We start from the raw sequence: 15,330 nt of genomic DNA on the forward strand, positions 1-15,330 counted from the left end.
TCTGAGAGAGAATTTTGCACCGTTCTCTGTGTGGCTTTACCTAACTACACCATGCAAATGATAAACAAGACACATGGCTTACAGAATTGGCACTAAAAACTCAGGTGTTCTCTTTTTGTTTGTGTTTCCACAGAAGGTATCTGCAACATAACAATGGACTCTAACTCCATGACGATGCCCATGTCAGACCCCAACCCCTGGGCAACAGCCATGAACAACTTAGGGATGCCTCCAATGGGAATTACTGGACAGCCACTCATACCAGGTATAACCCTGCCTAAACTTACACACAGTTACACACCTGCTGAATTTTAACCAACTTTACAACAAAATCGGAGTAATGTGTTCATTTTAAAAAGGTTCAAACATGCAGGTGTCTGTTTCTAAAAACTACATCATGTGTTGTAGGTTTGTTCTCTGTAGATTTTCACTTGGTGTGGTGTTGAAGGATGAGAGCGTTGTGTGGCTGTGTCAGTCATTTGAAATAAATATGAAGGAATAAACAGGTTGAACTGACTCATCAATCTGGAATTATAAGCGGAGAATCGTTATATGCTGCCGTGCACAGAGAGACGAGAGCTGACTGACAAGGCTGATGTGAGTCAGTCTACTGAGATCCAAAAAAAAAAAAAGGATGACTTTGTTTTTTCCACATGTAAGTCAAAGTACTGTAAGTTTTACTAGTATTGACTTAAAATAATAGAAATAGAAATCCCACCTTAAAGCAACACTACATAATTGTCAGTCCTTGTTTGATGGCACAATGGCATTGTGTGTGCACATTCCTGGAGCATTGTCCTGCAGTGCTGCAAGGCTGAGAAACCACGTCACAACCTTGGGCCTGGAGCATCATGTGATATCTGTGTTTTGTTTTCCGGCACCACACCATTTGGGTGTCAACACACTGGCCGTTTCAAACCCATACCACTGTTGATTAAGCAAAGAGACACTAGATGCCATTTTCAGAAGAAGGGAAGCAAAGAAGGGTTGAAAGGGAAAGAGCAAAAGATAAGACAGGAGTCAGCATCTGACTGATTTTCATTGGCTGGGACGAGCTTCGAGAAGAGACAGGATGTGGGGCGGATGCCAAGCGAGCCTTTGAATGGAAATGTCTAGGAAAATTCAATAGTGTTGCCGTAAGTTTTTTCTTTTTCCCTGCTTTGATGAACATTTTGTTTTCCTCTCTGACTTTAATGTTACCTGCATTTGATTGATAACATTTTCTGTGTTATCCCTTCATGATAAACGCAAACCCTGGGATTCAGTGCACGACATGAGCCGCTTTCCACTGTAAATTAAAGTTCTTTCTCCAAAACCAAATAATTAACATCATGTTTTCTTCATATCTGAGCTCGATACACTATAATAAGACTCTCCACGCATTAGTGGCAACTGTGCAATGACGTGGAACCATTGAGATTATGAATTTGTTAATTTTCACCACTCGTGAAGTTCAAGAACTGCGTAAGGATGCGGTGGAACAATATCCAGAGCTCTGACTATTGCTCTGCTATCTATAACATTAGGTTCAGCTGCACCCTCCCACTCTCCATCTCTGAGGAGTTATTCTGCCACATCTTTTCTCTCTTCTCAGTAGAAGCTTTTCCCTAAAGCCTTTTATAAATCACTTCCCACTTCTTAGCTGAAATGCACTTTCATATTTGAAATATGCCAGGCTTGTACGTGTGTGTGTGTGTGTGTGTGTGTGTGTGTGTGTGTGTGTGTGTGTGTGTGTGTGTGTGTGTGTGTGTGTGTGTGTGTGTGTGTGTGTGTGTGTGTGTGTGTGTGTGTGTGTGTGTGTGTGTGTACTTAGAGATGAGCAGTCTTCCAAATGCAGTCCTCAAACATTAAGGCAATTGCATGGACACAGGCATGGCGTATTTCTAACATGGTAAATAAAAGCCTCCCCTCTAAGGAAGGTGAAGTGGCAGAGAAAAAATTTCATAAAGATGGAGAGCTGAAAAGTTTAGCTGAGTGTTAAGTGGGTTTTTCTCTTTTGGCCTCAGAATCTGTAGACGGGATGTAAAGATACACTTTCCTTACTTCAGTCCCTTTTAGAAAGCCATCCCATATGCATTCATGTAAAAGGTTTGCTCTGCTCACATGTCTGGGGCAAAATGAGAATGTGAACACAGGAAGGAGAAAGTTCTGTCCCTACAATTATCAAAAGACCAATGAACTCAGTTGCTTGTTCTGGTCAAGCCCTGATTCACTTTCCAACTAGCTCCAAGAAAGCTCTGAATTTTGCTCTGCTGCTTTTAAGAATCCAAAGCACTTTCAGCTCTGGAAGCTGTACACCTCACACCGGCTAAGGTTGGGTCCAGTTAGAAACTACTTCTCACAGCAGACTCTGTTGTGTGCATGATGGTCAGAAGCCAGATCCAATTTGAGCTCTTAAGATCTGCCCAAGCAAACCAGACCAGAGAAGAAAAAATAAAAAACTGAACAACACAGGTCTAAAAATGCATTGACAAATGAAGACAGAAGCTCTGTGTTGCACATAAACATATCTTTGCCAGAGTCTGCAAATGTGTTTGATGGAAGGGGGCTGATGATCTCCTGCAGAGAGCCTTCCTTTGAACTTCATTCGTTGCTGCTGAAGACCTTATTATAGCAGCCATTTAACTTCATAGGGGGAAAAGCAGCAGTGTAACTGGAAACCCTAATGAAGGCCATGCCAGTGATCCAGTATGCACAACATAAGAGCAGTCAAAGGGCCGAACACAGAATGCAGCAATTAGTGATGTTATTAGCTGCACCTGTGTTGAGTAAGTCTAGACGTCTACTGTGAGGAAGGTCAGCGAAACGGCTCTTCTACTTAATCAGATAGTTTGGGGTTTTTTTGTTTTTGTTTTTATCAATAGTCACGCCAACAACTTGGTGCACATACGAGTTCATTCAGATCTTATAAGGTTCTTTGAGTGACAACACTTATTAAGATAACAGTATCAGGAAGTGTTTTAACTTGCCCAATTCGGACATGTGCAGTAGACCACTTGCCTGAGCATAACTGGCAAATTTTAATGAAAGACTTTGCAACCGTCTGTGTCCTTTTAGTGCCAAAGTGACTGAATACATGTACATGTTTAGGAGTCTGAGTCTTTTTCACCGCTTGGAAAACATCATGAGTGCTCCTCACAAGTGCAAAACTGCCAATTACTGCCTCTAACGAGACGCCCATGTGGCATGAGATTAAATGTTGGTTGAGGTCTGCTAAACCCAAGTTTACCGATCTGATGAACTAATTGAAGAAATAAAAGTGCAATTTGTCCTAGCAGATGCATAAACAAACAGCAGAGTGAGATAGATGTCGGTTAAGCCCCATTAGTTCATGCCCACTCACTGAGAAAAGCTCTGGTGAGGGCTCCTCCCTGTATCTGTAGTGTGTGTGGGCCTTAAAGTCTTAACCAGGCTGACTCATCAGTTTCCAGAAACAGAAAGATTATACGTGGAAAAGCGATTCCATAAGAGATTTGACAGTGATAGAAAAGGAGGAGATGCAGATTAAGTAGACAGTGTCAATAACCTACTATGGTTTTTCCTGTCTTTTACTTTAAACTTTCCTTCTTTTATCCCCCTTTTGGACTCCCAACATAACAGTTTCTAAAGTCACTTAGACTCAAAGCCACGTTAGAAGACATGTTGTTTATCTGCACCTCCCAGGGCTGCAGTCCACTCACCCCTTGCTCTTAATAATGCTCCAGACCATCTAAATAACTGTGACAATTATAAAATACAGTATATACCTGTTAACAGTGTTTTCTATCGAAAATTTAAAGGAGAAAACAAGTTTTTTATAATCAAGAAATACTGATACTTCGTTAATTGCATAAATGGGCTGCAGTTTTACTTGCCAGCTTCGCATTTATCATTGAAGAAAAAAAGCTGGTCTTGTGAACATAAGAAGTAATATTTTTGATCAAAAATATTTTCATCAAAATTACCATGTGAGAACAAAAAAAGCTCCCCGTTGGCTGCGGCTCTAATTCCCTTCATCTGCAATGTTAGCTTTCATGAACTCATGAGTTGCAGATGAGAAGACGCCACCTGCACCACTCTGTTTTTGCCATTTGTAGTTTCTACACAGCCCTAGTTTCATCATAACCTCCTTTATGAAATCTGAACATACACACAGAAACACACACACATTCATATGTCACAAAGTCTTATGCTAGACTGTCAGGCAGCATTTGTTCCCAGGGCAACTTTGGCTTTGAAGTAATCCAGGTGGATTAGTTATTGATTCCCCATCATGACAGTACATCATCTTTTTCTTTTTTGTTTCACCTCCAAACAACAGGGGAGGATTTTTTTGTCACTGTCTTTGTCTTTGCCTGCTTGATTTTTGTACTGCACTTGTGCAGGCACACATTAAGTCATCTACACTGCTTGGCCAAAATGAAGGGTCACACACTCCAATATTTTGTTGGAGCGCCTTTAGTTTTGATTAGGGCTGCATTTTCTGTGGTATTTTTTTCAGTAAGCTTCTGCAGTGTCAGAAATTGTATTTCCATCCAGTGTTGCTTTAATTTTTCACCAACATCTTGTATTGGTGATGGGAAAGACCGACCACTGTGCAATTAATGTGTGAAAATTATATCTCATGCACTCCCTGAACCACTCTTTCACAGTTTGATGCAGTGCATTTCCTGCATGCCGCTGTAAGAAGAGCGTTTTAAGTTGGTTTTACTGTAAGTTCATTCATCAAAAGATGCTGCCGATCCCCAACTGCTTTTTATTGCACATGAAGTTTACTGTTGTGTCATCTACTGCAAGTTTGAATTGCATTTGTTATTTTATTTCCCCCACAACAGTGTTTTCCTGCCTGCAGCCTAGTGGATTTATCCAGACAGACAACTGGATAAACGGACCACTGTGGGCACAACCTTCAGCACTGCGGCCTCAAAGAGGCTGGTGCTCATCTGCAATGATGACATTTCTCTTTCTATAGATGGATGGAGCAAGGAGGTGTATATTAGAAAGTTGTTTTGTGTTTGTGTTCAAGAAGAGTTTGGATAAAGGATGGGAGGAGACTCCAGCTATAGGCACGAGTCAGGGTGCTATTTTTTCTTGTACAGGGGGTTTTTTGGTTTGTAGCTGCACTTTTAATCAGTGCCCTTTGGCACCTAGAGATTCTATTGCAGTTATTTTGCTGAAACTAAATTTGCATGAAGGACATTTATGTAATCAGTGTATGTCCTAGATGATGGATTATGTCTCTCTCTTGCTGTCTCTTTGTTAAACTGTATCAAGTGGAAAGTTATTACAGTAACATTGACTACAGCTGGTCAGTGCAACACCATCCCAGGTGAAGTGGTATCACATTACCACCAAAGTTGAGTTTGGTTTAACCTTTTTGGCAAAATGAAATGCATATTATATTGCTAAAACAGCCTGCATTGATGGATTGGCTCCGTTCAAATAAACGAGAGGACATATTTCTTCCAGAGAAAACTTAAATAGAATTTGAACACTCAGATTAGAGGGTTTCTGCATACTTAAAATAGGGATTCAGAACCATGGAACGGCAGCTCACGAGTGGATCTCAAGTGCTATCTGGAGTGACACAAAAAAAAATTTTGTGCCTATGGGTCATCATAGCTGTGGGACAGCATAACTTATCAAGTCAGCACAAGAAATATTGCTATCATCCTGAAGAATCTCAGTTGCAATGTGGGTTCCCACCACTTGGTGGCGGTAATGTGTCAGTTAGTTGTTCGACTGCGAGCCGTGAGCCTAAAGCACAAGTTATGCAGATGTATTTGAAACAAAAAAATGAAGAAAAGCATGGTCCTAAATATTCCTCAAAGGCTAAATATTGCACAATAACAATTCATTAATAATATAATAATATTATTCATTCATTATAATATAATAAATTCATTAAAGCTGAGGTAGGTCATGTTGGGGAGCTAGCAAGATTGGAAAGTGACACCCTGTCTTGTCACCCAGCAGATGGCGGCCATGTGTCATGATAAGTAGCCCAATTACATTTTTAAGTAGGCAGTCTCAGAAACAAATATGACAAAAATTAATCAATCAAAAATCGGCAATTTTTTTATCGATAGCCGATATCACCCTGGGCCCCCATATCGGCCGATACTGTTGGCCGGCCGATATATCGGTTGGGCCCTAGTGTAGACTACTATCAGGACGAGGAACCACTTCCCCCAGAGTCAAAAAAAAAATTAGCAAAATTACCTACCCCAGCTTTAAGTCTGGTTTTGTAATAAAGCAGACTTGAGAGGTGCGTATTGGTATTGCGTACTGTATTGGTATTGGTTTTGTGCGTAAGCATTAAAGCTTCTGCACAAAACATCAAGATAGACAAACATCTGGTCTCGCAACTCTCTATTAAAGTTTTTTTAAATTAATAAATTGTTCAAATAAATGTTTTTCATTTGAACATTTAAATGAACTGATTTTTTTTTTTTTTTTTTTTTTTTGTTTTTTTATGATCTGAGCAATGATTTATTTCTTTTTAACCTTTATTTTCGAAAATATTTTAAGAAACTTTTTACTCATCAAATTTCCATTTTTTCCATCAATTTTGTTTTAGGTCCTAACCTTTTTTTTCTTTCTTTTTCAAAATCTATTGTTCATTTTGTGTTTTTAAGCCCAACTTGAGCTTTTAAATGTGTAGTGTGATTTTGTTCCATCAGCCTATTGAGCATCTTATTGCATGTAGAGCTACACATAAATGTGATATATAAATGTCTTTCACCGTGTTATACTTAACAAGGTTTTAGCTAGTCCAACTGCACGTGAATTGGTTTAGTTATTGAATACAAATGAGAACAAGTGACATCAAATAAACTAGTACAGTGTTAATGTCCGAATGTTTGTACTGAAAAAGTGGGGCCTCAACGTTTTTAACAAAAAAAAAAAAAAAAGAAGTTCAGAAGCACTACTAGCACATTTTAAAGTCATGCAAATTTAGAGGGTATGATAAATAAAATAGGCGCAAGTATTGCGTCCAGCTATACAGTCAGTGTTATGCAAGTTATTGGATAGTTGGGATAACAGATGGAGCAGTTTGGGTATCTGACCTGATGGTGTCATAAGGTTTGGACAAGGCCAAACTCCCAGGAGGAATAAGACTCAAATCATCTATGAGGAAGAGGCAGAGGGCCCAACTGCAGCCCAGCCGGGAAGCAGCCTCCACAAAACATCATTGATCTGCAGGCCAGACTTCTGGACATTTGACTGTAAGGCATCTGACCCACATATGACAGGGAAGGTGGCATCCATTGTATCGCTGGAGAAAATATTGATTGGGTGCTCCGCTCTATTAATAGCTGCAGTTGAATTTTCTGCTTCTCAACCTTAACAGGGTCAGTTTCCTGAAGTCGCGCTGTTCTGCAGTTTATATGCAGTCAGTTTTTCAGCCCGGTGGTGAATACAGAGTAGCAAATGTTTAACTCTGTAGTTAGCGGAAATGTAAATCGTGAGGGGAGCCTTTTATTTGTTCAGTTAAGGACTGAAAGATGAAAACGTTCCTGTGGTTATGAAGAATTTAGAAAGCCATGAAACTGCATAGCAGGGTGTCTTTTTTTTCTTTTTGCTTTGCTTTTCCCCTTCTTTCGTCAGACATGTTCAAAAATGCCACAAGGAATGTATTATTCTAGTTTATGATTGATAGGGATGCATGGTTTCAATTAGATATAGATACGTTTTTGTGCTTATGACGATAACAAAGTTACTGACCACATAGCGTCTGCGGTACGGTGAGTAAAATCCCAGTAGGGTGAAATGAATCAGCAGGAAAAGCATCTGGTTTCAGCATATCTGAAAGAGAAAAAAAAAATCTCAACCTCCAGTTGTGTTCACCATGTAATTCACCAGTCTTCAGTGTTTTTCTTTGTACATCTCAGCTGTAAGTAGAAGCAGATGTGAAGCTATAGAGTTCCTACTTTCATTGTAAACATGGTTTCTATTAACCAAGATGGATATTTTGTGTTACTGTTCTCGTACTCTTGGCTGGATCTGAAGTTTGCACTCGTAAAGCACATCCCATGTGGCTTGTGACTTCTTAAAATGTTTATTTAACTGTTTCTCTGTTAAACAGGAGGCGTAATAATGTTGCACTGAAGTTTAAGTAAGTGATCATGCTTCAGGTTTTAAACTGTTTTGTAGACTAAATAAAAATTACAAAAAAATCAGCCCATTTATTTTAGAATAAATACTAAGACTGCATTATTTAAGTTACATCTACAAGTTGTATCCTGGATATCCATGTAATCATTTTTTTAAAATAAAATCTAATTAAATATATTTGCATCAGAACAAAACCACAGAGTTTTTTTTTTTGTTTTTTTTTTTGCTTTTATAAGTGATCGCTTTATTCAATTTTTTTCTTCTCAAAATAATAATGTCAGTTCTGCTGCTGTCACAAGCAATCTAACATGATGCAGGAAAAAAGAAAAACGGCAGTGTTTGCAATATCATCATAAGACTAGAAAGCAGCGCCTCAGCATTTTTTTAACAACACCTAAGCAAAATGAACTGCAAATAAAATATGCTGAGATGCATTTTCCTGTCATTTCTGGTAGCTCTGCTTCTGTCCCCTAGTCACGTGGAAGACCTTCCAGTCTTGACGGCTTGCGCAAGACGAGTAGGTTATTTTTGCATTTGTTTTTGTTTGGTATTTTTTTTCTTTTTTTTTTTTCTTTTTTTTTTCATTTTGGTTAGTTATCTATTTTATTGGATTTATTTAGATATGTATTATATAGAAATATTTTTTAAATTGATAAAATATAAATTCAACTTTCTGTTATTCCTAACATCTGTTTGGTGTTATTTAAATAACAGCAATGACTGATCATGTTGTCCATTCAAAACTAGTTGTTACACAGTTTGAGCATTCTCTAGCTGAAGTCAACAACAGCTCAACAACACACGACCTAATAAATAAAAAGAAATGCATACATATTTTTTTTTACCTATTATGTTTACAAGTTGTCAAACATTCACACAGTGAGTGCTGGACGATGAAGAAAATGGAATTTGGTCGAGATAAAAGATTTTGTAAATAATTTACTCTTCTAACTAATAAACAAAGCAAAACATTCTTTATTATCAGCATCTGGGCTTACTGAGGCCTTACATTTTCAAACAGTTGAGGCTTGTCTTTCACACTGGACTTCTCATTTTCATGTTCATCCAAGCTTGAAAAGTTTAGTCTGATTTGTCTGAACAATAACGACACAGGAGCCAAATACTGCCGCAGCATCTCGGACGGCTGACGGTAATAACAGATAATCTGATATCTATCTTTTGTCTTCATCGCTTTCCAGTGACAGAAAAACATGTAGAAATAATAAATATGTTGTTTGCGTGCCATTCAGCCCCAGAAAAACATTCTTGTTTTTATACTCATGTATTTGCAACTTTATCAGAATTTATTTGGATGCACATAGTTTTGGATGAATGCACACACATGCTCAAACATTGAGAATAGATAAGCAGCCTCCAGGGGCAGACAAGTGTTGCACTGAATAAACAAGCGTCCCTTTGTCTGTTCCAACCTAGTCGCCCTCATCTCTTCCCCACAGCCACTCCGAACCCACCACCACTGTAAACACAGCAGATTATATGAAAACTGGGGGCCATACCTCATTGCTTACTCAAACAGTTGTTCTTGTATGATGTGATGCTCATGCGTCTGCTCACCTGGATTAACATCTGGATACATTTGACAACTGTCAATTCCTTTGCCGTCAGCATTTTTCGTGTCTTGGACATAAAGCATTGTCTCTCTCTGACTGCTCAGAAGCTGTGCTGGACTGAAGCCAGAGGTTTTTGGCTGCATGTGGGCGGGCGTCGTAGAGAGGCGAAGGCTTCCCTTACCCCCCGGGTATAGTTTGAATGAAAAAATAAATAAATAAATATGGAGCAGTACTTCTCTGGTTACTGAAATGAGATTTATTTTTAGTATTTAGCTCCATATACTGCAGATAGATGTTTGTCCATTTTAGGCCAGATGAATTTCTAATGGAGATACTGGATTTTGCAATCCAGTTTGCAGGTGCTAATTTCTCCCTTAGTTGTTCTTAAATGAGGAGACTGAGTAACTTTTACAAACAGGGATGGGTTTTTCTCCTGGTGTTGCTGCAGTTAAATGTTGCTGGAAAAGAGATAATGTTGGAGATATACATGTAAAAATGCAAAGAAGCTGGCTCTTGGCAGAGACTGGGAGAAGCAGCCACTGGTAAGGTTCCAGGTGGCAGGGCTAGCTCTCCTCATTAGGGAATATTATCCTGCAAGCCTCATGGCAATCGCATGTCTTTCCTTCAACCTCCCACCCACTGCAGACTGCTAGAAGGGACGTTTACCCTCAAAATCCGAGAAGAGAAAGGGGGTGAGAAGACTGGAGGATGAAGGTAACAGCCAGAAGCTTCATACAATCAAATGTCAGTTTTGTTTGTTTTTGTTTTATTCTTATATTCAATCTGCAAGTCTTGATTGACAGGATTCTCAAAATATTATTACTTTGAACAAACCTTCCGGGAATTGTCTGTTCTACATCAAAAGACCGCGATCACGATGAGCTTGTGGTAGAAAGAAGAATATGGCCGGCTATATATATACGCATACACTCTTGTATATGTAAACTGTAAGAGAAAGATGCGTTGGCAAAGATGTTTGTGAATTTCAGTGTTTCAGCAAAGCTTATAGACAAGCACGGTGAAACAGATCAGACAGATGTGTGGTCATGTGTGGGTGGACCCAGCCCCAGGTTTCTTTTGTTGTTCCTCTTCAAGAGGAGCCTTTTGCTCTCTTCCTCTCCGTGGAGTTTCTACTGAGGCCGACAGAACCTATCATTCCTCTTTCTCTCAATGAGAGCACAGAGAATTGGCTTACGGTACAGGTTCTGTCTGAAGGTGATTGCTGGGCATAGTCACATCGTATCCAGCCTTGCTTTTTATTGATCATTGTTATCTGCTGAATATTGTCTTTAATAGCTCATAGTTTTATCTATAAATTTAAGTGTTCACATCCAGATTTTGCATTATATTTGACAGGGCTTATGAGCTGACTGTTTAATCCAATCTTTTTATAGTTCATTACTTTATAAATACTGTACAGTAGACTTAATGAGGCAGGTTCAGTCCAGAAGCTGTTAGTTAGACAAATTATATGACAAGAACCAAGGAAAGGTTTGTATTTGCAACAGCTTTATGTAGCACTAAATCTATTATATGTCTGAAAAATATATAGAGAAGTGTTCCTGTGCCAATATCACATTTCTTTAACACCTTATGATATATAAGTATAGTTTTAAATGTGACGACTATGATTTTAAGTACCTCTGTCAGCTACTGCTCAGCTTACGTGGCAGGTGAGTAACAAGACTGTTTTCCTCTGAATGTAAGTGGTTATGTAGCTTATTGTTTAGCGGCAGCAGCTGCTTTCTAACCTCATTCTAGCCTCATATGATCGTCCATATTGTAAATGGAATTTCAGTATTGATTTTAAAATCGTATTGATCCCATGCAACACAACTGCTTTGTGTTTCTATCACCGTAACAGGGAGAAAGCAATAGGTGGCGACAGGCAACAAACGACCTAGGCTAAATGAAACTCTGAACATTGTTGTTGCATGAAACCAATCTTACTTCCAAGAGCCATGGAGTCATTTTAGCCTCTTGTTAAAGCAAACCATAAAAGACAATTACCAAGAAAGGTTTATTTATGCTCTCTTTATGCTCAGTATTTCAACTTTGATTTTATTTGTTGAAGAAATTATTTTTACAACAACTTTTTGACTGTTGTTAACTTCCTGTCTTGCCAGGAAGTGGCAACAACAGCTTGACAAGTCTTGCAGTTCTTTGTATGGCTCTGCTATAATGATACCATGGCTTTAAAAACATTTACATTTTCAAACTTGGACCCGTCACGTAGAATCTGTGCCGTCAGCTTAAAGAAAGCGATACAGAAATTTAGGCTGTGACTATATGCTTTCATCCCGATTCAATTCCAATTTTTTTGGGTGTTGATTCGATTTAAATTGCGATTCTCATGATTCCTCTATTGCTGATTTTTGTAGACTAAACACAAATACAAAACATTTTTTGCTCGTCACTTTGTTTTTTTCCCAGTTGAAATCAAGAACGGTAACCAGACCATTATTCTGCTGCTGTAATGCCCAAGCAGACAAGTAAAAAGATCAATAAAAACAAAAAAATTATAATGGATTATTTTCTTCATTATATTACATTATTATATTTTTATATTATATATATATTTTTTTTTCCATAAAAAAATCTATTTTAAAATTGTAAAGCAAAACATGCTGATATTCGATTTTCCCACTCCTAACAGCAATGCTCTTTCAATCATTTACATTTTCAAAAAGTGCCAATCAGCTTTCAAAAAGTGAGTGTGTCTTCGGCTTTATAGGAATGTAGTAACCTGTGTTTTACCTAATGCTGATAATTATTTACCACTGGTGTCAATAGCAGCCAAACCTAAAACCAAAATGGAAGAAATGCAGCTGCATGAGAGGAAACACAAGTTACACCTTGAGCATCAAAACATTTCAAAGCTCAAATCTGGCACATAACAAGAAATTCTAACAGCAAGTGTTGCAATACGTGCAGAAAGCTACATTTTGATCTCTGTCCACTGACAGCATACATTATAATGAATTGCTCTGCGGGAGGGAGTTAATAGGGTCTTGTCAGTGATGAAACATATCTTTCAGCTATTTTGTTGGAAATGGAGATGTGAGAGTTCTGATGAAGCTGGAAATGCTGTGGAAGAAGTAAATAATCTGCTTTATTACACACTGCTCTGCTACATACTTGCTCCAGGTCTCAGGATTTTAATGTCTGAGGATAAATATGCAGCGAGCACTCATACCCGCACACACCAACTCTCCAGCTGGAAAATGAGCAGCACTACAGTGAAATGGAACCCTGATGTAACCAGATCGTTTTCTCCATGTGCGCTGAAATCTAGTTTGCTTTGCATCAACATAAAAGCTTATGAGCATAAATCTTTTTTATACCATTCAAACAGTAGTCAGACAGTAGAGTTTGATTTCCAGCATGCTTTCCAAGATATATTTACAGTATTTTCTTTTTAGAAACTTCAGACAACACCGAATTTGGTTTTGTTTTATATCGCTGCTCAGTTTCCTCAGATCTTTACCTTCCAGTTAGCTGTCACAGTCCTCGACCTTTTGGTTTTTATCTTCCCTCCTGCTCTTAGTCTGTTTTTTAAAATGCAAAAGTACTCATCAATCGCCTGGCAACAAGGGTGCTTATCACCCAGTTCCTCTCTTGACACCTGGTGAGAAACTGATGACAACATCGTGACAAGATCCATTTTTCTTTAATATAACTAGATGCGCTCATTTTTCTCTTTCTTCTTTTTAGGACTCTGTTTTCTTTTGTCTGTCTGGTTTCAATTTTTCTCATCCCTCAGTTTTGTCCTTTGGCCACTTTTATCAATCTAACATATTTATTACGACCCACGCTGCTCCAGGGACCTATTCTGTGTCTTTGATAATGGACATCTTTCTTTAGTCTTCCTCCTTCCTGTGTCATTTAATTTATCCCTTTTTTTTTTTTTTTTTTTTTTTTTTTACTTTTACAGTGTATTCAAAGGAAATCATTTCTGAGCAATCTTTGTCCCATCCATCTCGCTCCACTTAACACTACACACTGAAGAAAAGTCAAACATTTTTCTGTGCTTCATTTATTGCTATAAAAATATTCCGAGCCCGCACAGTGTTTACGACAGTTTTTCCTCATATTTAATATGAATATGAATACAGGTATATATAAAATCAATACAAGGTCAAATCTCAGGATTTATAACAAAATAAAAATTACACTAAATTAAATTGACTTTGGTGTCAGATTTATTTAATTTGGAAAAAAAATCTTTTGTTTTGGGAAAAATATATTGGGTTTGTTGTACATAGAAAGAATTAGACAAAGATGTAATAAGTTTTGTTAACCTGATCTGATTGTTCATCTTCGGTAGCGTCAAACTTCATTTAAAACACGGCTACATGTGACTTTAAAGAAAATACACTATGTTGGAATATTTGCTTTGCTTTAGTGCCTAAAACAGTTGCGCAGCTCTTTATATCGTCAAAGGAAAATGACAACAAAAGGACAACATGGATCTTGGAATTAGTCATGTCAAAGTGGGAGACTGATAATAACAGCTGCCACATCAAAAAGTGCACAGCTGAGATCCACACCACTGAACTGAAATGATCATCCATTAACCTAAAACAATACATAGTTCTTTCTCATCTTCTGGTTCTGAAAACATTTAACCAAAGATTTGCATAGAATGATAGATTAAAATGAAAAGCGGTATTTGAGTTATTTCTAATGAAGCTATGCTGAAATTCCAATGTTGCAGTAGAAGTATAGAATTCCTTTAGTTTAATATTTCTGTTACATAAGACTATCCACATAAATTATGCATCAAAAACTAGGCTTGTATGGTTAAAAAGAGTATTTTCTCTAAGTGCTGCAGTCAGACTAAGTTTTAGGTGGCAACTTGTTATTCAACCCTGATAGACACAGTTAGTAGTGTCTTATTTCTCACATGTAAGAACACTCATCCTGTGGCAATGGAAAATATGCTTCTCTGTTTCAGAAGGCTCGAAGAAGGGAGGAAAGTGTCTGCATCAAGAAAATAAAGCCCTTAGAGAGATTAATTAAGCTACTAAAATAACTGTTAAATGAGTCGTGGTATGGCTTGAGGGGCTGTACCCATCATGCCAGGTCCCTGCTGCACAAACCTGCTGAGGGCAACATGATGACTGGGGTTGCCTCATATGGTCAGGTTATGGTTCAGCATGGTCATATAGCCAAAACATGACTTCATCTGACAATCTGAATATGCTGAATGAATAACCAAGTTTTTACATCACAACTTTTCTCACCTGATGACTCGAGCACATATTAAGAGGGTCACGTCAGGATTCAGTTGACTAAAATACTAAACGTTTCGACTCGCGCATTGGCTATCCAACAGTCTACACGTTTACCCCATTAGGGACCTCGGTTGCCGTTCCCATTGTCAACACAATATACATACATATAGATATCTATGTATATCTATATAATGTAGATATAGATATATAGATATACAGATATATATGTAATCATGGAAATAATTGCTGTGTAATTGTGTAAGCTTATTCAAACTATGCTACAGAAATGTTAACTGTATGTAAAGCTACAATTCATCCAACAAAATTGTCAGGTGTGTGACACACACAGTGTATCACGTGATGTAAAGTGTTTTAAAGTATTAAACACTTTGTGTACATACATTTTGCTTACTGCCACTGCACGC

General features: G+C 38.0%; 1 protein-coding gene across 1 annotated transcript in view; it reads left to right on the forward strand.

Moving 5' to 3' along the window:
- Positions 1-15,330, forward strand: part of enox2 (ecto-NOX disulfide-thiol exchanger 2) — a 123,218-nt gene that overhangs the window by 63,614 nt on the left and 44,274 nt on the right. The window contains exon 3 of the mRNA XM_079250469.1: positions 134-265. Within this exon, the coding sequence (XP_079106595.1) occupies positions 134-265 (132 nt within the window). The remainder of the gene's footprint in view (positions 1-133; positions 266-15,330) is intronic.

The sequence above is a fragment of the Telmatherina bonti genome (genome assembly GCF_933228915.1).
Source record: "Telmatherina bonti genome assembly, chromosome: 12".
Classification (NCBI taxonomy): domain Eukaryota; kingdom Metazoa; phylum Chordata; class Actinopteri; order Atheriniformes; family Telmatherinidae; genus Telmatherina; species Telmatherina bonti.